Source organism: Aulonocara sp. 'chitande type north' Nkhata Bay, linkage group LG14 (assembly GCF_057382095.1).
Source record: "Aulonocara sp. 'chitande type north' Nkhata Bay isolate Kocher_YH1m ecotype deep benthic linkage group LG14, A_spYH_male_GT1.1, whole genome shotgun sequence".
NCBI lineage: Eukaryota > Metazoa > Chordata > Actinopteri > Cichliformes > Cichlidae > Aulonocara > Aulonocara sp. 'chitande type north' Nkhata Bay.
The window spans coordinates 1,464,208-1,486,966 of NC_141357.1; the positions used below are offsets into that span (position 1 = coordinate 1,464,208).

Below are 22,759 nucleotides of genomic sequence, written 5' to 3' on the forward strand. Positions count from 1 at the left end.
TGAGGAAAAGAAAAGGGAGAAAGGAAGAGGGGGGAAAAAACAGCAGAGAAGAGTGACAGGGATAAAGGGCAACAAACAAAAACCAAGAAAATAAGCAGACAAAAAATACAAACATCAATCACCTGGATCACCTGTTGAGCAAGAAAAAAGAAAACAAGCAGAAGAAAACGAGAGCAATGCAATAAAGAACATCATGATGATCTATGGGAATATAACAGTAAATACTAAATGTTAAACATTATTGTGCAGCACGTAAGATCGACAGCACACAGTGTGCTTTAAGGTAGGAGCCAAAAAGGGTGTAGTTTGTGTGTGTGAGCACCCGTGTGTACACCTGTGAGCATGAGCGTGCTTGTTTTTAAAAGGTTCCTACATGTAATGATCTGTTAGAGGGTGTGGGGGGGCCACAGCCCCATTCACCAGGGCATGAAGCAGGTATGGAGGAGGCCCTCAGAACACAAGAGACCAAGGAAGACCAACAGAGGGGCAGCCGCGCCACTATCCCAGAAAGAGCTGAGGAGAGTCCCAGATGAGGGCTCACTCAGCAGCGGCGGGGCATAAGCCAGGGGGGGTTGCAGTAACGTGCCCGGGAGCTCCACAGGCAGCCAGCTGTGCCAGAGTGCCAAGGGTACCCCACTCCTGAAGTGGCCCGAGCGAGCCCCAGGCTCCAGGCCCCGATAAGCAGCCACCAAGGAGTGACCTGGATGTACCTGGATGCCCATCCCCGGACACAAAGACCCACCAATGCACCGATGTCTCAGGGCATCTGCCACTTGCAGGGGGAAATGGTGGGGGAAGATAGGCCTCTATACCGTGGAGGGCCTGAGATGTCCCCAGAGAGGTGGCGTCTGATACCCGACCTGACATATGGACACAGACATACAGGCACACACAGATACAAACATCCATTCCCACCCTCATGCTCTCATATGCACTTACTCAACACTCACCCAACGTGGAGACAGACATAAAGAGACACTGTACACACAATCACACTCCCCAAGCCTATTCTAAGCCCCGGGTCTAGGTACCCTTGCCCCTGGAGGGGGAAACTGCACCCAGACCCAGGTGGTGTTACCCAAAATGGTGGTGGCTAACCAACCGGACATAGTGGTGGTAGACAAACAGAAGAAGACGGCCGTAGTGATCGATGTAGCGGTTCCGAATGACAGCAATATCAGGAAGAAGGAACACGAGAAGCTGGAGAAATACCAAGGGCTCAGAGAAGAGCTCGAGAGGATGTGGAGGGTGAAGGTAACGGTGGTCCCCGTGGTAATCGGAGCACTAGGTGCGGTGACTCCCAAGATAGGCGAGTGGCTCCAGCAGATCCCGGGAACAACATCGGAGATCTCTGTCCAGAAGAGCGCAGTCCTGGGAACAGCTAAGATACTGCGCAGGACCCTCAAGCTCCCAGGCCTCTGGTAGAGGACCCGAGCTTGACGGATAAACCGCCCGCAGGGGCGTGCTGGGTGTTTTTTATTTTATTTTATATATATTAGGGGTGCAACGATATTCGTATGGATATTGAACCGTTCGATACAGTGCTTTCGGTTCGGTACGCATATGTATCGAACAATACAACATTTGTAATTTATTTTATCAACTTTCCTTCTGACGATGCTGTCTGTGTTGAGCGCTCAGTGAATCTGCGTTCGACTACTCCGCCTAGGCTGCACTGTCGAGCGCAGATCCACTGAGCGCTCAACACAGACAGCATAGTCAGAAGGAAGAGCGCAGGGCAAGCTAGCAAGACAGAAGTTAGGCTCTCCTTGCAACATGGACCTCCCCCACCCTCATTCAGATCTGGCGTTTGGAACTATTTTGGTTTTCATGTGACGTATGACCCTGAAGGTAAGCGCGTCATGGACTAAAGTAAAACAGTATGTTGGATGTGCCATGCAATGCTCAATTACATGGGTGGGAACTAGCGTGTTAGCGCAGTTAGCTCGTTAACGTGTTGGCCGTCTAGCCCCACGCACGGGGCGATCGGCGGTAGCTCGTTAACGGAGATTTGCCGTGTTGTGGCGTTAAGGTCATTTCAACGAGATTAACCTGAAAGCACTAGTGGGAACACAACGAATATGACTGCACATTTACGCCGACATCATCCTAGTGCAAAGACCAAAACAACAAGCATGCTACTAACTTTAGCCGAGTCATTTAGACAGCTGTTAGCACATAATTCTCCTTATGCTGCTGAGAATATAGCCCAGAAGAAGCGTATAGTATTGCTTTTATTTTGGAAAGAGACATTTCTCTGTAATAAACTCTCTTTTCCAAAGATGAGTGATTCCTCAATCAGATACAGGGCTCGCAATATCGCTAGCCCGACGTCCTGGAGCTAGCGATTTTTTTCAGTCGGGCTACCAAAATCTATCTCTGCCCTGCCCGTCGGGCTATTGTAGGAAGGAAAAATATATGTCAATGCTTTTACATTCTTTCAGAAATGTAGCTGGGTAATTATGTCATTGGCATCGGTGAGCCACTGTCAATATGTGACATATTGAAATCGCGTTTGAATTTGCGCTTGTTTTTTGCTTTCACTTTGCAATCGTGCGAACTGTGTATAGAGAGCGACAGCACTGATCTGTGAGTGATGATAATTTGTGCACCAATTCCTCTGACATCGTCTTATTAATCGTTAGCTTACTATGCAAACATGACAAGTGAAATCTCCCGCAGCAAACTTAAACATGTGAGAGGTTGATCGCGCAGAGAATCGCTGAGCTTATGTGAGTGCGTGTGTAAAAGCAGCAGGATATATATTTTAGTTCTGCTGAGCCAAATAAGACAGGTCAGGGTGAAGAAGTGACAGCCAAAGAAAAGCTTACCACAAAACGGAGAAGTTATGACAAATCAGACTATAAGGCAAAAAGAAAGTGCAGCTTTATGGTTTCATGGACAAAATAATTTCTGTGGCTGCAATATGATGAGCTAAATAACCAGGGCTGCACATAAGTGGTCCGCAGGTGCGCATTCGCTGTCAAAATAAAAAACACGCACAAGGGTTAGGGTTAAATTTAAAAACTGTACTTTTGAGTTAAAATATATATTTATAATTTTAATAAATGACAAATTAAAAAGGCATGAACATTTTTTTTGTATCGAAAAAATATCGAACCGTGACACCAAAGTATCGAACCGAACCGAACCATGAATTTTGTGTATCGTTGCACCCCTAATAAACACCCAGCACGCCCCTGCGGGCGGTTTATCCTTCAAGCTCGGGTTCTCTACCAGAGGCCTGGGAGCTTGAGGGTCCTGCGCAGTATCTTAGCTGTTCCCAGGACTGCGCTCTTCTGGATAGAGATCTCCGATGTTGTTCCCGGGATCTGCTGGAGCCACTCGCCTAGCTTGGGAGTCACCGCACCTAGTGCTCCGATTACCACGGGGACCACCGTTACCTTCACCCTCCACATCCTCTCGAGCTCTTCTCTGAGCCCTTGGTATTTCTCCAGCTTCTCGTGTTCCTTCTTCCTGATATTGCTGTCATTCGGAACCGCTACATCGATCACTACGGCCGTCTTCTTCTGTTTGTCTACCACCACTATGTCCGGTTGGTTAGCCACCACCATTTTGTCCGTCTGTATCTGGAAGTCCCACAGGATCTTAGCTCGGTCATTCTCCACCATGGTCAATTTGGTGAGTGGCTCCAGCAGATCCCGGGAACAACATCGGAGATCTCTGTCCAGAAGAGCGCAGTCCTGGGAACAGCTAAGATACTGCGCAGGACCCTCAAGCTCCCAGGCCTCTGGTAGAGGACCCGAGCTTGAAGGATAAACTGCCCACAGGGGAATGCTGGGTTTTGTTTTTATATGTGTGTGTGTGTGTGTGTGTGTGTGTGTGTGTGGAGCGAGGAGAGTAATCCACCTGGTGAGAAACTTTATGACATTGTTGACTGAGATGACAAGTGAGAGATCGTTTTATTTTGATTTCAAGCAATGCAGCATAATAATTATTTTTATGTGCTTAGCAAACACATTGATGGACAGAGCCTGATCAGTGCTCTGTATATGGCTAATGTAGTGAGTCAAAAACAACAATGGCAGTATCCGAGTTGAGGGGCGATTCCACAAAAAATTTCCAGCTCACCTCCATCCCTCACATCCTGCTTGAGGAAAAAGGATTCTCAGAAGCAGAGGAATAATTACGAAGCCGTGTGCTGCAGCCTCAAACAATCTTTTTTCCAGTTTTGTGACTTTCCAACGCTGCAGTGTCCAGCACTTCCACCTCGATGGTGCCCAGCACTTCCCTGCTGCTCACTGGAGGGCTTACTGTCTAGCTCATCTGAGGTTCTGTGTCTGGGCCTGTTAGAGGCATTATTTTTTTCTTTTGTTTTGTTTCTGGGACAGAGAATAATAAAGTTTCTTGTTGAGGTTTTGAGCCACTAAACTGAAGAACTGAACTAGGTGACTATTTATATTTCTCAGCTAGCTAATTTACAGTCTTTTTTTCTCAGCCTGTAAATTGAGAAATATATAAGATAAATAAGACTGTTGGTAATGTTCCACAGGCTGCTCCCCTAGAGATTGGTGTTCCCCCTAAGAGTCTGAGGCTGGTTCTTCACCTGTGCCAATCCGCAGAGTGAGTGTGGCTGAGGTCCAGCCTATTTTTGCATCCAACCCAGTTCTAAGAGTGCAGTGTCACCAGGACCCAACCAGTTCCTGCACTTATTCAACTTCCCAGGGTGAAGGTGGCTGAGGTCTAGGCAATTTCTGCTCCCGTTCCTGTCCCCAGAATGAGAGAAAGTCCTCAGCCCCAGTCACCAGAGCAGTCAGCAAGCCCTGCACAACCACAGCCGGAGCAACTTGAGCAGGTTGTGAGCAATGTTCAGTATGAGAATCCAGTGGAACCTGCACAGCCCTGAATTCTTAATCGTCCCAACAACATGGACCCAGCAGACTCAGTTTTGCGTGAGTGGCAGCAGACAATTTTTTATTTTTTATTTTATTTTTTTTAAAGGAAATGTTGAGGTGGGACTCTTGGCAATATCACTGGCTTAAATGCAGCCCCAAAACATGAAAAAGCCTACAGGAAATTTTGCAGATCATTGTAGAAACCTGCTGTTGTACTTTCCTCTTGAAATTATTTTTTGCAACAGGCTAGATACAGTTACAAGATACAATTTAAGATCCTCCATCCATCTTCTTCTGCTTATCTAGGGCCAGTTCATGTGGGCAGCAACCTAAACAGAGAAGCCCAGACTTCTCTCTCCTGGGCACCTCCTCCAGCTCCCCTCCAGGAAACAACAAGGGGTTCCTAGGCCAGCTGAGGTATCTCCCGGATGGCCGTATCTCTCACCCTACAGGGAGTGCAGAATTATTAGGCAAATGAGTATTTTGTCCACATCATCCTCTTCATGCATGTTGTCTTACTCCAAGCTGTATAGGCTCGAAAGCCTACTACCAATTAAGCATATTAGGTGATGTGCATCCCTGTAATGAGAAGGGGTGTGGTCTAATGACATCAACACCCTATATCAGGTGTGCATAATTATTAGGCAACTTCCTTTCCTTTGGCAAAATGGGTCAAAAGAAGGACTTGACGGGCTCAGAAAAGTCAAAAATAGTGAGATATCTTGCAGAGGGATGCAGCAGTCTCAAAATTGCAAAGCTTCTGAAGCGTGATCATCGAACAATCAAGCGTTTCATTCAAAATAGTCAACAGGGTTGCAAGAAGCGTGTGGAAAAACCAAGGAGCAAAATAACTGCCCATGAACTGAGAAAAGTCAAGCGTGCAGCTGCCAAGATGCCACTTGCCACCAGTTTGGCCATATTTCAGAGCTGCAACATCACTGGAGTGCCCAAAAGCACAAGGTGTGCAATACTCAGAGACTTGGCCAAGGTAAGAAAGGCTGAAAGACGACCACCACTGAACAAGACACACAAGCTGAAACGTCAAGACTGGGCCAAGAAATATCTCAAGACTGGTTTTTCTAAGGTTTTATGGACTGATGAAATGAGAGTGAGTCTTGATGGGCCAGATGGATGGGCCCGTGGCTGGATTGGTAAAGGGCAGAGAGCTCCAGTCCGACTCAGACGCCAGCAAGGTGGAGGTGGAGTACTGGTTTGGGCTGGTATCATCAAAGATGAGTTTGTGGGGCCTTTGTGGGTTGAGGATGGAGTCAAGCTCAACTCCCAGTCCTACTGCCAGTTTCTGGAAGACACCTTCTTCAAGCAGTGGTACAGGAAGAAGTCTGCATCCTTCAAGACAAACATGATTTTCATGCAGGACAATGCTCCATCACACGCGTCCAAGTACTCCACAGCGTGGCTGGCAAGAAAGGGTATAAAAGAAGAAAAACTAATGACATGGCCACCTTGTTCACCTGATCTGAACCCCATTGAGAACCTGTGGTCCATCATCAAATGTGAGATTTACAAGGAGGGAAAACAGTACACCTCTCTGAACAGTGTCTGGGAGGCTGTGGTTGCTGCTGCACGCAATGTTGATGGTGAACAGATCAAAACACTGACAGAATCCATGGATGGCAGGCTTTTGAGTGTCCTTGCAAAGAAAGGTGGCTATATTGGTCGCTGATTTGTTTTTGTTTTGTTTTTGAATGTCAGAAATGTATATTTGTGAATGTGGAGATGTTATATTGGTTTCACTGGTAAAAATAAATAATTGAAATGGGTATATATTTGTTTTTTGTTAAGTTGCCTAATAATTATGCACAGTAATAGTCACCTGCACACACAGATATCCCCCTAAAATAGCTAAAACTAAAAACAAACTAAAAACTACTTCCAAAAACATTCAGCTTTGATATTAATGAGTTTTTTGGGTTCATTGAGAACATGGTTGTTGTTCAATAATAAAATTATTCCTCAAAAATACAACTTGCCTAATAATTCTGCACTCCCTGTATCTGTAAGGGAGAGACCAGCCACCATTTGGAGGAAGCTCATTTCTGCCGCTTGTATCCGATATCTTGTTCCTTCTGTCACTACCCACAGCTTTTGACCATAGGTGAGGGCAGAGACATACATCGATCGGTCATTTGAGAGCTTCGCTGCCGAAGCACCTCCGACACAGTTGAATGGCTTCTCCAGGTCCACAAAACATGTGTAGACTGGTTAGGCAAACTCCCATGCACCCTCAAGTATCTTCGAGAGGGTAAAGAGCTTGTCCAGTGTTCAATGACCAGATCAAAAACTGCATTGTTCCTCCTTTATCCGAGGTTTGACTAATGGATGGGCTGTCCTTTCCAGCACCCTGGTATAAACTTTCCCAGGAGGGCTGAGGAGTGTGATCCTCCTGTAGTTGGAAGACACCCTCCGCAGAAACCAGTCTTCAAATCGCCTGATGGTTTGCATGAATTTCTTTGAGGCAGTCCGATAGTCTTTTTTCATGTTTTTGCTTCAGCCACTCCCCAACCCCCATTCCGCTTGGGCTGTCGGTAGCTATCAGCTGCCTCCGAAGTCCCACAGGCTAACCAAGCTTGATAGGACTCCTTCTTCAGCCTGGTGGCTCCCTTTACTTCTGGCGTCCACTATTTAGTTCAGAAGTCACCACACGCACAAACCACCTTGCGGCGGCAGCTCAATGCTGCAGCTTCGGCAATGGAGGTGCCGAACATGGTCCATTCAGACTCAATGTCCCCAGTCTCCCTTGGAATGCTATTGAAGCTTTGCCGGTGGTGTGCATTCAAGATCTTAGAGACCGGGGCCTCTGCCAGGCGTTCCCAGCGCACCCACACTATACATTTAGGTGCTGTCCTGAATCCTCCCCCCGCCACCTGATCCAACTCACCGCCAAGTGGTGATACGTTGACAGCTCGGCCCCTCTCTTTACGCTAGTGTCCAGAACATATGGCCGCAGGTCTGGTGATACGATTACAAAATCGATCATCAACCTGCAATCTAGGGTGGGCCCAGCCAGGCCTCATGGACTAATCAGAATCAGAATCAGAATCAGAATACTTTATTGATCCCTGGGGGAAATTATTTTTTGTTACAGTGCTCCATTTTAAACCAACATAAATCAGAATCAGAATACTTTATTGATCCCTGGGGGAAATTATTTTTTGTTACAGTGCTCCATTTTAAACCAACATTAAGACAAGACAGACAATACGCTAACTAAGAATAGTACAATATATACATATATATACATACATACATACATACATAAGTCACTTATAAATAAATATTTGGAAAAGAAACATGTGTAGCTGTAGCAGCAAACAGTGTGTTAGGTGGATGCGTTGTACAGGGAGATGGCCACAGGCAGGAATGATTTCCTGTGTCGTTCAGTGGTGCTTTTCGGTAATCTCAGTCTCTCACTGAACGAGCTCCTGTGGCTGACCAACATGTCATGGAGTGGGTGGGAGGTGTTATCCAACATTGTCTTTATCTTGGACAGCATCCGCCTCTCCGACACCACCTTGAGGGAGTCCAGCTCCATCCCCACAACATTGCTGGCCTTACGGATCAGTTTATTAAGTCTGTTGGCATCTGCGACCCTCAGCCTGCTCCCCCAGCATGCAACAGCATAGAGGATCGCACTGGCCACAACAGACTCATAGAAAATCCTCAGCATTTTCTGGCAGATGTTGAAGGACCTCAGTCGCCTCAAAAAATAGAGACGACTCTGGCCCTTCCTGTAAAGTGCTGTGGTGTTTTTAGCCCAGTCCAGTTTATTGTCAATGTGTACTCCAAGGTATTTATAGTCCTCCACAATGTCAACACTGACCCCCTGGATTGAAACAGGGGTCAAGTGTTTCCTGGTCTTCCTGAAGTCCACGATCAGTTCCTTGGTCTTTGCCACGTTGAGCTGCAGATGATTCTGCTCACACCACGTGACAAAGGAGTCGACCACAGCCCGGTACTCTGTCTCATCATCCCTGCTGATGCATCCAACCACCGCAGAGTAAATATAGTCCATGGGGCCTGGCCCCAGGAAGAAGTTTATATTCAGTATATGAGTTTATATTCATATACTGAAGTTTATATTCAGTATATGAATATAAACTTCTTCCTCCCAGACTCTCGCCCTCAGACACCCTTCCCATGCCTGGGTCCAGAACGGGGCCTCAGTAACCCTATCCTGGGTGACAGAGTGAACTGTTCCCTTGATTGTATACTCATATAGGGGTCTTTTGAATCACTCTTTGTCTGGTCCCTCACCTAGGACCAAGTTCCCATCAGAGACCCTACCAGGGGGCAAAAGTCCCCCAACAACAAGCCCCTGATGTCATGGTTCTCAAGATCTGGAGAGGTCGTGGTGTGTGTTTTTTGTCTTCGCCTCTCCCAACAGGGCAGAACTGGACCTTGATTCCCCGCCTATGAACCCGCCCTGAACACACACCTGTGGCTCATTTACACTAATGCTGGCAGACTACTTAAGATGGCAAGAGAGGCTGCTTCCTCGCTGGATCGTCACACTACCTACCGTCAGTGTAGCCTAGCCTTTTGAGGCTAGAGCCTTTTGAAATAGAGCATCCTCCTAACATTATTTTCCTCTGTGTACAGGCCTTCTAGATTCTCTGCCCGTCTTCCCTGCCGTCTGGATTCCTGTGATTGTGTGCGAGTGAGCATGAGCATTTTGGAGTGGATTGAGTTGAAGAGGAGCGTGTGTGCACCTGCCTTGGACCTTCCCTCCCCTTTTGACCCCCCTCCACTCCCTGGAGCCCCGTGTTATCTGTCTCACTGTATATATGTACAAATCCTCACTTGGTGCCACATTGTAAATAAACCCTCACCTTCTCTCTAAACTTCAGAGTCCTGCGAGTGAGCCCTCTGCCTAATAATCTGTGACAGAACGATCCAGCCACTATGGACTCAGCGGATTCTGACCCTGTTCAACGGGCTCTCCTCACTCAGGAAGCCCTGCTGGAGCAGCACAAGAAGATGCTCCACCACATTAATAAAGAGCTCTCCGCCCTCATATAGGGTCTCGCTCAGCGCACACCCCTGGTAAGCCGACTCTCTCCGAGCGTAAATCAATCTCCGTGTGTAAGTCCCTCTCCATCTCCGAGTCCCCAGGCCGCTGCTACACCCCCCAACCCTCCCGCTGCCTGGCTAGAAGCCCCGGGGAGGACGATGCCAAGCCCTGAGCTGTTTACAGGTGAGCTAGAGTAATGTTCCGGTTTTCTTGCCCAAGTCTCCTTGTTTTTTCGGCAGCAGAACAAAACATATGCCAGGGACGATGCCCGGATTGCTTTCTTTGTTCCGCTGCTATGAGACCGCGTGCTTCAGTGGGCTCAGGAATTATTGAAAACTCTGCCGAATATCTGCTATCCCGAGTTCCTGTCTGAATTCAAAGGCATGTTTGAAAAGGACGGTGGGCCTTCTGCTGCTGCACAGCGTCTACTAAATCTAAAACAAGGTAAACGCACTATAGCTGACTTCTCAATTGACTTCTGCATTCTCGCTGTAGAGACCGGGTGGAGTGAAGAGGCAGTAAAGAAGGTTCTGCTCAACAATATTTAGGAGGATTTGAAGGATGAGCTCATAACGAGAGAATTGCCATCATCTCTCAGCTTTTTAAGTAAGTAAGTAAGTAAGTAAAATTTTATTTATATAGCACATTTCTAGATAGAGATCACAAAGTGCTTTACAAGATATAACAGATTAAAAAGACAAAATACAAACAAAGTTAGCAAAAGGCAGTTTTAAAAAGATGTGTTTTTAGCTGTTTTTTAAAAGTAATCAATGAATCAGCGGATCGTAAGTCCTGAGGAAGGGAATTCCACAGTCTGGCGGCCACAGTAGCAAAAGCTCTATCACCCCTAGTTTTCAGTCTCGTATACTGAATGACAAGTAGGCCCTGACTACTCGACCTCAGAGACCTACTAGGGGCATAGGGCTGTAAAAGTTCAATAATATATGGTGGTGCTTGTTGTTGAAGAGCCTTAAAAGTTAAAACCAAAATCTTAAACTGGACTCTAAATTCAACAGGAAGCCAATGTAACTGCATAAGCAACGGTGTTATATGTGAAAATTTAGAAGCTTTCGTCAAAAGTCTTGCTGCAGCATTCTGAACGATCTGCAGACGCTCCAAAGAACCTTTATTTAAACAAGTAAACAGGGAATTGCAATAGTCCAGTCGTGAAGAGATAAAAGCATGAATAACAATCTCCAGTTCGGTATAGGATATAATAGAGCTCAATTTAGAAATATTTCTTAAATGATAAAAGCAAGACCGAACAAGAGATTTAACATGACTATCTAACGTAAGAGCAGGATCAAGGATAATCCCTAAGTTCCTGACAGATGGTTTTACAAACGTTGAAAGAGGACCAAGAGCATTTATTATACTGGGTATATGTCTATCTGGGGCAAATAAGAGGACTTCGGTTTTACTTTCATTTAGTTGGAGGAAGTTTTCAGCCATCCAGCCTTTAATGGTTTCCAAGCACACATTTAAAAGCCGCAGCTTAGAAGCCTCTTCCGGTTTAAAAGATATATAGAGTTGGATATCGTCTGCATAACAATGGTAACAAATATCCTCAAAAGGGCTCAAAATGTGCTGAAGAGGGAGTAAATAAACTAAAAACAGTAATGGCCCTAGCACAGAGCCTTGTGGCACACCAAAAGACAGGGACGCAGAAGATGATCTATACTTAGAAACTGCCACAGAAGAATATCGTTCAGAGAGATACGAGGAGAACCATTTCAATGCAGTCCCAGAGACACCGACCCAGTGTTTCAGCCTGTTAAGTAAAATATAATGGTCAACAGTATCAAAGGCCGACGTAAGATCCAACATTAAGAGAACAGAACATTTACCTGCATCGCTTTGTAACAAAATGTCATTAGAAACTCTAAGAAGGGCTATTTCAGTGGAATGAACTTTACGAAAGCCAGATTGAAATAATGACCCTGTGCATTCACGTTGACGAGCGTCTGCGAGTGCACTGCGGGACGTGACACTCAGTTTCCCAGCATGCTCCGCTCAGTGTTGGGATTGTTGCTGGAAGTGCTGCTTCACCACAACAGCCGGCCTCGATGGATGTGAGTCCCAGCGAGGCGGAGCCGATGCAAATCGGACACGCTCGGCTTACGCCAGCGGAGAGGCAGTGCCATTTCATGGCTGGTGAGTGTTTATACTGTGGCCGTCACGGACATTTCATCGCCGTTTGCGCCACATAGGCAAAAGGGCATGCACGCCAGTAAAAAGGGAGGGGGGGGGGGGGGTACTGGTGGGCGAAATAAACATTGCACATTCCCCTCCTCATCTTTTGTTGCAAGCTAGGCTCACTGTTCACACCACCACTCACTCACTCAAGGCTTTGAGAGACTCAGGTGCAGAACAGAGTTTTATTGATGCATCACTTGCTAAAAAAACTGGGCTTAACTATTGAACCTCTGCCTCATGCTCTTCGAGCCTCATCTCTGAATGGACAGCGTTTGCCTGATGTCACCCACGTTACTGAACCTGTCACTCTGTGTTTGTCTGGAAATCACTCTGAATTAATCAGTTTGTTTGTTTTCAAAGCCCCGCTGACGCCGCTTATCTTGTCTATAGTTCTTGGCTATCCTTGGCTGTTGCAACATAATCCACTAATTGATTGGCAGGCTGGCTGTGTGTCTAGATGGGGGGAAGGATGCCACATGACGTGCTTAAAATCCGCCATTCCATCCGTCGGCTCCCCTGCGTCACCCCCACAGATTCCTCCGGATCTAACAGCAGTTCCTTCAGTGTACCATGAACTAGCGGAGGTGTTTAGTAAGAATCGCACTCGTTCTCTTCCCCCACACCGGCCTTATGATTGTGCCATTGATTTGTTACCAGGAGCCCCACTGCCTACCAGCCAACTCTATAGCCTATCGCAGCCAGAAAGAGAAGCCATGGAGGAGTACATTACCGACTCACTGGCTGTGGGAATCATTCGGCCATCTACTCCCTTGGCAGCAGGATTTTTCTTTATTGACAAGATAAGTCCCTCTGGCCATGCATTGACTATCAGGGCTTGAATGCAATCACTGTCAAGAATAAATACCCGCTGCCCCTGCTGACCTCAGTGTTTGAGCTACTCCACGGGATGAAGATATTCAGTAAACTTGACCACCGGAGTGCTAATCATTTGGTTCGCATTAGGGAGGGGGACGAGTGGAAGACGGCATTCAACACCCACCTGGGACATTTTGAATATCTCGTCATGCCTATGGATTAACAAATGCCCCAGCAGTCTTCCAAGCTCTCGTGAATGACATCCTCAGAGACTTCATCAACCACTTTGTTTTCGTCTACCTAGACAATATACTCATCTTCTCCAGGTCAGTGGCAGAACATAAAAGACATGTCAAACTGGTATTACAAAGATTGTTGGAAAACCGCCTTTTTGTCAAAGCAGAGAAGTGTGAGTTTCATGTAAACACCGTTTCCTTCCTTGGTTTCATAACTGAGCAGGGGAACTTGAGACCGGTTCCTGGAAAGGTCAAAGCGGATTTGGAGTGGACCACACCCCCAAACCACAAGCAGCTTCAATGTTTTTTGGGGTTTGCAAATTTCTATCGTCGCTTCATTTGTGACTTCAGCAAAATTGTCTCAACTCTTACTTACCTCACTTCCCCTAAGGTTCTGTTCCAGTGGGGGCAGGTAGCCACTGAGGCATTCGATCATCTGAAACAACGTTTTGCCTCCGCCCCCATCCTCTCCCTGCTGGATATCAACCAACCCTTCATCATGGAGGTGGATGCCTCAGATACAGGCGTGGGATCCGTCCTCTCTCAGAAGACTGAAGGTAAACTCCATCCATGTGCTTACTTCTCTTGTTGTCTTTCACCAGCAGAGTGAAACTACGATGTTGGCGACAGGGAGCTACTCGCCATCAAACTGGCACTGGAGGAGTGGCGGCACTGGCTGGAGGGGACGGCACAGCCTTTCATTGTGTGGACCGACCACAAGAACCTCGCCTACCTTCAGGCAGCAAAACACCTCAACGCATGTCAGGCCAGGTGGGTGCTTTTCTTCACCCGTTTCAAATTCTCCATTACTTACAGGCCCGGGTCCCGAAATGTCAAAGCAGATGCTTTATCACGTCAGTTTCCATCCTCTGAGGGGGATCGGGAGGAGGCGTCGATCTTGCCTCCTGGCTGTGTCATAGGAGGCCTCCCTTGGGAGATTGAGTCGATGGTGCGGCAGGCCCAGCGTACCGAACCTGATCCGGGGACAGGACCCCCCAGGGCGGCTCTACGTCCATTCGTCGGTACGAGCCCAGGTGCTCCAACAAGACACAGCAAGATTTTCATGTCACCCTGGAATCCAACGCACTGTCTCCTTTCTGGAAAGCTCTTTCTGGTGGCCGTCTTTAGCCCAGAATGCCCGAGAATATGTGAAAGCCTCACCCTGCACCCAAGATAAGTCACAAAACACTCCCCCGGTGGGCTTACTTCTGTGGCCCACCTAAAAAGGATAAAGCCTGGATGTACAATGTTGTACTTCTTAAAGAAAATGAATGTATATGATGAAGAGAAAATGATGTTGAGAAAGTCACATGAAATCACAAGATACAAGAAATGTATCTTATTAAAAATGATATGCAATATCTTTAATTCATAACTTTCAAATTTCATACCTAAAGCTAATTTAAACAAATGTAAGGTTAAGAGAAACAAGAGATTTTCTTTTTCAATTTAATTTGAGATGCTAGCTTTGTGAGGACCCAAATGAACTTCCATCAGTGGCACTCACAGTGTCCTTACTGACACCAGAAAATGCAGAGTCATCCTGTTCATGGGTCATTCTTTTGAGCATATTGGTGAAATATGATATGTGACAAGTACACAACAGGAACTCATTTTATTTTTTAATTCAGATAACTCAAATGTAAAAGAGCAAGAAAACATTTTATAATGCTTTAATTATTTCAGAAATAGAATATTCCCATTTGAAATATTTCTTTAAAAGATTGCTGTACATCTGCAAAAATACAAAAACAAAAGAAAATCATCCCTCTAAGCCAAGTTCATCTGGTTTCACCATGCTATATATAACCATGCATATTAAGCTTAACTAAAAGAGTCAAAGGAATGATTTGAAAGACTGGACACGGTTATTTGCTGTTTTTTCCAGTCAGATAAAGTGATCATCTGTTACTGCTTACATTTTTGATTGCCATTTGCTTCTGTTTTCCACAGAGTTAAACAAGCATGAAATGTCTGACTGCATCCTTTTTTGCTGTTTCTATGGTACGTGTCAGAAGGACAGTATAAAATCAGGAGTCAGCGTACGAACCAGCAGCATCTCAGAAGAGAGACTAAGCTACAGAAGGCTTAACCACAGCCATGGATACTGTCAAACATCAGAAAAAGAATACTTCAGGTAAACATTAAATGCTACTAGCTGCACACACTAACATTATTTTACTTAAATTATAACAATGTCCTTTCTGATTATGTTTTTTTCCAACAGCACTCAAAAAATCTAAGTCTGTGAAGAACATCAATCATTACACAAATGTACGCGGTCTGCCTTCTATCGAGAAGATTGTGAGCTCAGTGGAGGACACCCCCAGGCCCATCAGCACCCAGATCGTTGGTACAATCCCAGAATGGATCAAAGGAAACTTCCTGAGAAATGGGCCCGGAAAGTTTGAGATCGGAAACCACAAGTGAGTGCTGCGTCTTTGTGTGTTTATCCATTCGCTTCAGACATCATGAAGCTCACTCCCCTCTGCATTGCATCTATTTCTCTCCAGATTTAACCACTGGTTTGATGGCATGGCTCTCATGCACCAGTTCAAAATATCAAATGGGCAAGTGACTTACAAAAGCCGCTTCCTATCCAGCGACAGCTACCAGACCAACAAGGAGCACAATCGCATTGCTATATCTGAGTTTGGGACTGTAACCATGCCGGACCCCTGTAAAAATGTCTTCCAGCGCTTCCTGTCAAGATTTGAATCACACAGTGAGTATCTTGAAGACAAAGCAGCCTGTTGATGCACTTGCTATAGAATAAGTAATTCAAAGCTTCCTTTCCCTCTAGAGCCCACAGACAATGCCAATGTGAGTTTTGTGACCTACAAAGGTGACTATTATGTCAGTACAGAAACCAACATCATGCACAAGGTGGACCCTGACACACTGGAGACTGAAAAGGTACCATGAGTGTAATGATATACGTGCAGCTGAAGTTTTAGTGGCACATGTATCAAACGGTAAAAGTAGGTATAGAAGCAATAAAAACTGCAAACCTTTTGTGCCATTGCATTTGTTTCTATTAGGTGGACTGGAGCAAATTCATTGCTGTGAATGGAGCCACAGCACACCCTCATACTGAGCCTGATGGTACGACATACAACATGGGAAATTCCTACACCTCGAAAGGTATTTAAGAAACATCAGATCCATTTCCACACTACAGGTTACGGATCAAAGATCTAACAGTATCTGGCATGACAGGATCATACTACAACATTATCCAAGTGCCACCAACCAAGAAAACAGAAGATGAAACCCTGGAGGGAGCCACAGTGCTGTGCTCGATTCCTTCAGTGGACAAGACCAAACCTTCATACTATCACAGCTTTGGTGAGCAAAAAGTCTCATGCAGTGAAGCATGCACATCTTGAATTTGGGAATAAAAAAGCACAGGTATCACAATGGAGTGGTACTCTGAGTTGATGCATGGAATGAAAATGATTTAAATCATTGGTTTTCTTATAGTCCTATAGTCTTACTGGAGCTGAGTCCCGCTGCAAAGAATCATAAATAGAAACTTCTTCTCATTTCGTTATAGCAATGTCTGAGAACTACGTGGTGTTCATTGAACAGCCCATCAAGCTGGACCTGCTGAAGATTGTGACAGGCAAGCTAAGAGGAAAAAGTATCAGTGATAGCATATTCTGGGACCCCAAACTCAACACAATCTTCCATCTGATCCACAAACACTCTGGGAAGGTAGGACTCTAACATGCAAAAATGAACTAAGTGATTAAGTAAGGTAAACTTAATTCACAATAAAAAGTATTCTTCCAAGTCTCATAAGTATTGTTCCTGTGACTTGATTGAATTTTGAGTTAAGTTTTGGTCATCTATTTTTAATGAATGCATTTTATTTTTCTTCTAAGAGAGATACTGAATTTAGGTGAATATTTGAATGCAAAGACAGGGTTAGGGTACAAATGTGAAGATATGAAAGCAGTGTTTTGTTGCAAATGCAAGATAAAAGCAACAATAAAAGTGCAATAAAAACATTTTTGTCAAATCAGCAAATAATCATGACAAATAATAGTAATCTGAATACGGATTATGTTAGCATAACTGAAAAATAAAGAGGAAGGGGCTAAAAGCAAGTTTCCGTCTGACACCTGATGCTCTGTATCAATAGGTAGAGTGATGATTTATGTTACAAAGATTTCAGAAGAAACAAATAAATGTTCAGTTTAGTTAATAATTTTTTTTTTTTTGCATTTGCATTTGCAGAAATGTGAAATAATATTTAAGTCACATTAATAAAATATTAAGTACAATTATTTGACTTGAGCTAGAACGCAGAACTGAACTAGTGCCACAGTGCATTTCCATTGTTGTTTTTGTGTTTCAGGTAAGCTCCATCAAGTATCTTGCAAAGCCACTATCAACCTTCCATCAGATCAATGCATTTGAGGAGGATGGATTCTTGATCATAGATTTGTGTGCATCAGATGATGGCCAGGCAATCACAAACTACAACATCCAGAACATGCGCAAGTCTGGAGAAGCTCTTGATGAGGTAAGTCAGTTAAGTAAAGCTCATTACTGACTTTCCTGTGCAGTTTATGGAAAATCCTTCGGCTGCTTTTGGTTTATCTGAAGAAAAGATGGTTTGTTGAAGTTAACAAGATCTTCCTCGTCAGGTGTACAACACCTTGAGTAGAGCCTTCCCCCGGCGATTTGTGCTGCCTCTCAATGTTGACCGCGACACACCCTACAACCAGAACTTGATTACCCGGCCAAACAGCATAGCTACTTCTGTAAGAATTGCCAAGAACAAGGTATTAATGTACAGCCATCAGCACTTTACAGAATGCATACCGTATTTTCACGACCATAAGACGCACTGTACTAAAAGGCGCAGTCTCAGTTATGTGTGCCATTACTGTATTTAACACACACATAAGGCGCACTGGATTATAGGGCGCATACAAGTACCGTATGCGTATTTAAAAATAAAGCGGGAGCAAACCTGAGTTCGGTACCTTACTCACATTTCTATTACCGGTAATCGTCATCATCAACAACACACAAGCATACAAGTGTGCGTATTTAAAAATAAAGCAGGAGCAAAACAAAGTTTGGTACTCACATTTTTATCATCAATCAAACCCATCGAAGTCCTCATCCTCTGTGTCTGAATTGAACAGCTGCGCTAAATCTCCATCAAACATGCCAAGTTCACTTTCTTCACTGTCAGAGTCACTTTCCGTGCCATGCGGCTCCTCGGAAATGATGCCGGCTTTTGCGAAAGCTCGAACAACAGTGCCAGCAGACATGTTAGCCCAAGCATCTACAATCCATTGGCAAATTGTGGCGTAACTCGCCCGGCGCTGCCTTCCACTCTTGGTGAAACTGGTCTCCATCGGTCATCCATCGCTCCCAGGCCGCTCGCAGCCTTACTTTGAACGGGCGGTTCACACCGATGTCCAGCGGTTGGAGTTCCTTTGTCAGGCCTCCTGAATGACAGCAAGCTCACAGTTCATTTGTTTCACTAGTTTTTTCACATCGGCTGTGAGATGGACACGCATAGAGTCACAGATTAAGAGCGATGGTGATGCGTGGAAAAAACCACCTGGTCTCCTTACATACACCTCCCTCAGCCACTCTTTCATCATTTCCTCATCCATCCAGCCCTTTTCATTTGCCTTAATGATGATTTCTGCTGGAAACTTCTCTTTAGGCAAAGTCTTTCGCTTAAAAATCACCATAGGCGGCAGTTTCTGTCCATTAGCATGGCAGCCAAGCACAACAGTAAAAGACGACTTTTCATACCCCGTTGTGCGTATCGCTACCATGCTGGTCCCCTTCTTCTCCACAGTGTGACTCACCGGGATGTCAAAAGTGAGCGGGACCTCGTCCATGTTAGTGATGTGGCTGGGCTGGATGTTTTTGTCGCCGATGTGTTTGCTGCAGTAGGAGCGGAAGATGGCCAGCTTTTCCTTATAATCCGCTGGAAGTTGCTGCGCTACCGTAGTCCTGGTCCGGATGGAAAAATGGCACCGTTTCATAAAACGAAAGCACCAAGACGGACCTCCTTGGAAATGTTCAATGTTCATCTCTTCAGCTAGTGAAACTGCTTTTAGCCGAATGGTGACCGTCGAAACGCTTCTCCCGCTCGTTCTTTGCTCGATGATCCACCGCTCGAGTCTTTCCTCCAACTCGGGCCACCTCGCCTTATGTCCGCGGAAACTCAGCTGCGTTTTCTTGACCTGCCGGAGCTTGTTTTCTAGCTTCCTCCATTTGCGAACCATCGATTCGTTAATCTTAAATTCTCTCGCCGCTGCTCGATTTCCATGTTCCTCCGCATAGCTGATGGCCTTCAGTTTAAACTGTGCTTCATAAGCGTGTCTCTTTGCCATTTTCAGGGTTGTTAAAACAACGATGCTCCACATAATGCACATACCCGGTCTTTTAGACAGGTATGTGCGATTGTCCGGTATATACGATCAACGCCCACACTTCACCCTTTAGCATTCTCATGGTGTTCTCTACTACGTCCTCCTTACAACACACAGGGCGCACTGCGCTATAGGGCGCGCCGTACTTTTTGAAGAAAATCTAAGACTTTTAAGTGCGCCTTATGGTCGTGAAAATACGGTATGTTGAATTTCTCCGTTTCATTTTACTTTTTCACACAGACATTAAGATTTTATCAATCTTATGGTAGTTAAAATTTACATGCTTTAACAAACCTATTTCTTCTTTCTTTGGAACTTATTTACATTCTGACTTCTATATAAACGCTTAATTTGACTTTGCTACATGTTGACATTTTAATAGCACTTTCACTACCTGAATCTCAGTGATTACCTGTGTTGCTTTTTTTGTTTTTTTTAAACCTGTGCAGGTGTTCTGTACTCATGAGGACCTGCATGGGGAGGATCTCCATGAATACGGAGGTCTGGAGTTTCCTCAGATCAACTATCACAAATTCAACACCCATCCCTACCGCTACTTCTATGGCTGTGGCTTTAGACACCTTGTAGGGGACACGCTGATTAAGATGGATCTCCACGGAAAACGCATGAAGGCACGTTGTTTTATTGGAGCAAAGAAAAGAGAGCTCGCATTTCCAATCTGTGGAACAAATTAACCCCCACAACTGAAATCAACAGTTTCCAGATAGAAACAATTATATCTGTTTCTATTTTAGTTCATTCACAGAGAGCGCAACTCACCCCAAAGGGGAAAGGGTTATATTAAAGTGTTTTATGCTGATGTCAGCCTTGGTAATATAGAAATCTAGTGTAGTATATTACTGTATGTATATGTAGTAACTTTTTGTGTCATTGTGAAATTATATAATGTTGTATTGAAAAACAACAGGCCTTAGTTATATACCAGGCCTCAGGGGACCCCTGGTATATAACTAGTATAAGACTGAAGACAATCCATAAAAATTGTGGGTAATATGGAGTTAACAAACAGTAAACAAAGTTAGAGAGGACTGTCCCACAGGTATTGAGATAGCATTGTTATTGTGATTTTTCTTTTATCATCATGAATGTGATATTGTGTGTAAATGTTCCCTCACAGGTGTGGGAACATCCTGGTCAGTATCCATCTGAGCCGGTCTTTGTTCCCTCTCCTAATGCTACAGAGGAGGATGATGGTGTCATCATGTCTGTGGTCATCACTCCAGACGAGGTTAGTCAGGCTCAGCCATTTTGGACAGGGTACTCTTTATAGATACAGTTTCCTCATACAAATGTAAAACATGGCTGAGCACGAGCTTGGACATCGTGCCGTTGTGTTTTCTACACTGTCTTGTACACCAAGTATTTCTTTACCCATGTCTCTGTTCTCTCCAGGACAAGAGTACATTCCTTCTGGTGTTAGATGCCAAGACATTTGAGGAGCTGGGCAGGGCGGTGGTACCTGTCAACATCCCCTATGGCTTCCACGGGACATTCAATGCCACGGCTTAGACGTCTGATGGATGTACATGTGACTTCACAGGGACACACCTACACTGTGTACATGTTGACTTAAAAGCAAAGACCCTCATTTAAAGAATTCCTTTATTTTCATGTCATAGTGATATGTTAAAGCATGCATGCCTTTTTTCAGACTTAATAAAACCTTAAGTGTCGATATAATCTGTGTTGAAATAAAATCCTTTGTTTCTATTGTTTTTCCACAGCTATCTGTAAATGAAGGTCGTGAGGTTTTTTTTTTAATATCTGCTATTTCATGCACTGCTATAAAAAAAGTAAAACTGATTTTATGATACTGTTAAGGTAATGCACAAATTAACACAGAACACATTTTGGAGAAACCTCTGTGACTTTAAAATGTACAATTTCAGAAAAATCCAAGAGTCACTGAGCCTTCTGTCAATAAATGAATTCAATTCAATTCAATTTTATTTATATAGCGCCAAATCACAACAAAATTCGCCTCAAGGCACTTCATAGATACAGAGAAAAACCCAACAATCATATGACCCCCTATGAGCAAGCACTTTGGCGACAGTGGGAAGGAAAAACTCCCTTTTAACAGGAAGAAACCTCCGGCAGAACCAGACTCAGGGAGGGGCGGGGCCATCTGCTGTGATTGGTTGGGGTGAGAGAAGGAAGACAGGATAAAGACATGCTGTGGAAGAGAGACAGAGGTTAATAACAGATATGATTCAATGCAGAGAGGTCTGTTAACACATAGTGAGTGAGAAAGGTGACTGGAAAGGAAAAACTCAATGCATCATGGGTATCCCCGGCAGCCTACCTCTATAGCAGCATAACTAAGGGAGGATTCAGGGTCACCTGGTCCAGCCCTAACTATATGCTTTAGCAAAAAGGAAAGTTTGAAGCCTAATCTTGAAAGTAGAGATAGTGTCTGTCTCCTGAATCCAAACTGGAAGCTGGTTCCACAGAAGAGGGGCCTGAAAACTGAAGGCTCTGCCTCCCATTCTACTTTTAAATACCGTAATTGTCGGGCTATAAGCCGCTACTTTTTGCACAAGCTTTGAACCCTGCGGCTTTTAGTCAGGTGCGGCTTTTCTATGGATTGTCCATGATTTTTGTCATATCGTAAGACGATTTGTTTTGTTTGTTCCGCTGTTGTACGGCACAACGTTGCCTGGCGGAAGGATCGGGGTTCAAGAGTGGTATGTTAGTCACATGTCCGTCCGCCAGGCAACGTAGTGCCGTACGAAGTAGCGCGAAAAACAAACTTCAAAGTAGCACTACGCGTTCAGCGGGAGTCGTGGATGATGAGCGGCGATAAACTTGCAAAAAGCAAGTTATGCCCAACTCCACCGGTGGATTCTGACAGCGTGGAAAAGTGTGAAAACATCCACGATCACCAACGGATTTTGAAGGGCTGGACTGCTGCATGATGGAGAGGACACTGCCACGGCCCTTCTTAGGGTGTTCGACTCTGACACTGACAACGAGGATTTCTTTGGTTTTGAAAGTGACAACGAAGGAGAGAAGCTGAGAGTGGATGACGAAGCCATCCTGAGCCTGTTCGTTCCGACACTGGAGAAGAGGACTTTGGTGGTTTTAGTGTGCAGGAAGAAGAGAAAGATGGTGGTGAATGACTGACTTTTCTTCTTGTTAAAGCTGTGTCACTGCACCTGAGCCTAAAAGGTAGTCCGAATCTATTTT

At 44.9% G+C, this 22,759-nt stretch overlaps 1 protein-coding gene across 3 annotated transcripts; it reads left to right on the forward strand.

Moving 5' to 3' along the window:
* The first annotated feature begins 13,521 nt into the window (after window positions 1-13,521).
* LOC147313843 (carotenoid-cleaving dioxygenase, mitochondrial-like) lies at window positions 13,522-21,412 on the forward strand. 3 transcript variants are annotated; one of them, XM_086260532.1, is made up of 13 exons: window positions 13,523-13,907; window positions 15,155-15,273; window positions 15,364-15,562; window positions 15,650-15,861; window positions 15,940-16,052; window positions 16,178-16,280; window positions 16,356-16,484; window positions 16,693-16,853; window positions 17,500-17,667; window positions 17,792-17,929; window positions 19,999-20,181; window positions 20,688-20,798; window positions 20,963-21,412. In XM_086260532.1, the coding sequence occupies exons 2-13, from the start codon at window positions 15,237-15,239 to the stop codon at window positions 21,077-21,079; spliced, it is 1,671 nt and encodes a 556-aa protein (XP_086116658.1). In that variant the 5' UTR covers window positions 13,523-13,907; window positions 15,155-15,236; the 3' UTR covers window positions 21,080-21,412. The 3 variants fall into 3 exon arrangements, with proteins under 3 accessions (XP_086116660.1, XP_086116658.1, XP_086116659.1); XM_086260534.1 differs by lacking the exon at window positions 17,792-17,929 and having other exon boundaries at window positions 13,522-13,907; XM_086260533.1 differs by lacking the exon at window positions 13,523-13,907 and having other exon boundaries at window positions 15,030-15,273.
* Window positions 21,413-22,759: the final 1,347 nt, after the last annotated feature.

Excerpts from the sequence above, each read along its gene's own strand:
- LOC147313843 (XM_086260532.1), top strand. The coding sequence starts at position 15,237 with ATGGATACTGTCAAACATCAGAAAAAGAATACTTCAG. Across the intron at positions 15,274-15,363 it reads TCAGAAAAAGAATACTTCAG|CACTCAAAAAATCTAAGTCT; the intron begins GTAAACATTAAA and ends TTTTTCCAACAG. Across the intron at positions 16,485-16,692 it reads TTCATACTATCACAGCTTTG|CAATGTCTGAGAACTACGTG; the intron begins GTGAGCAAAAAG and ends ATTTCGTTATAG.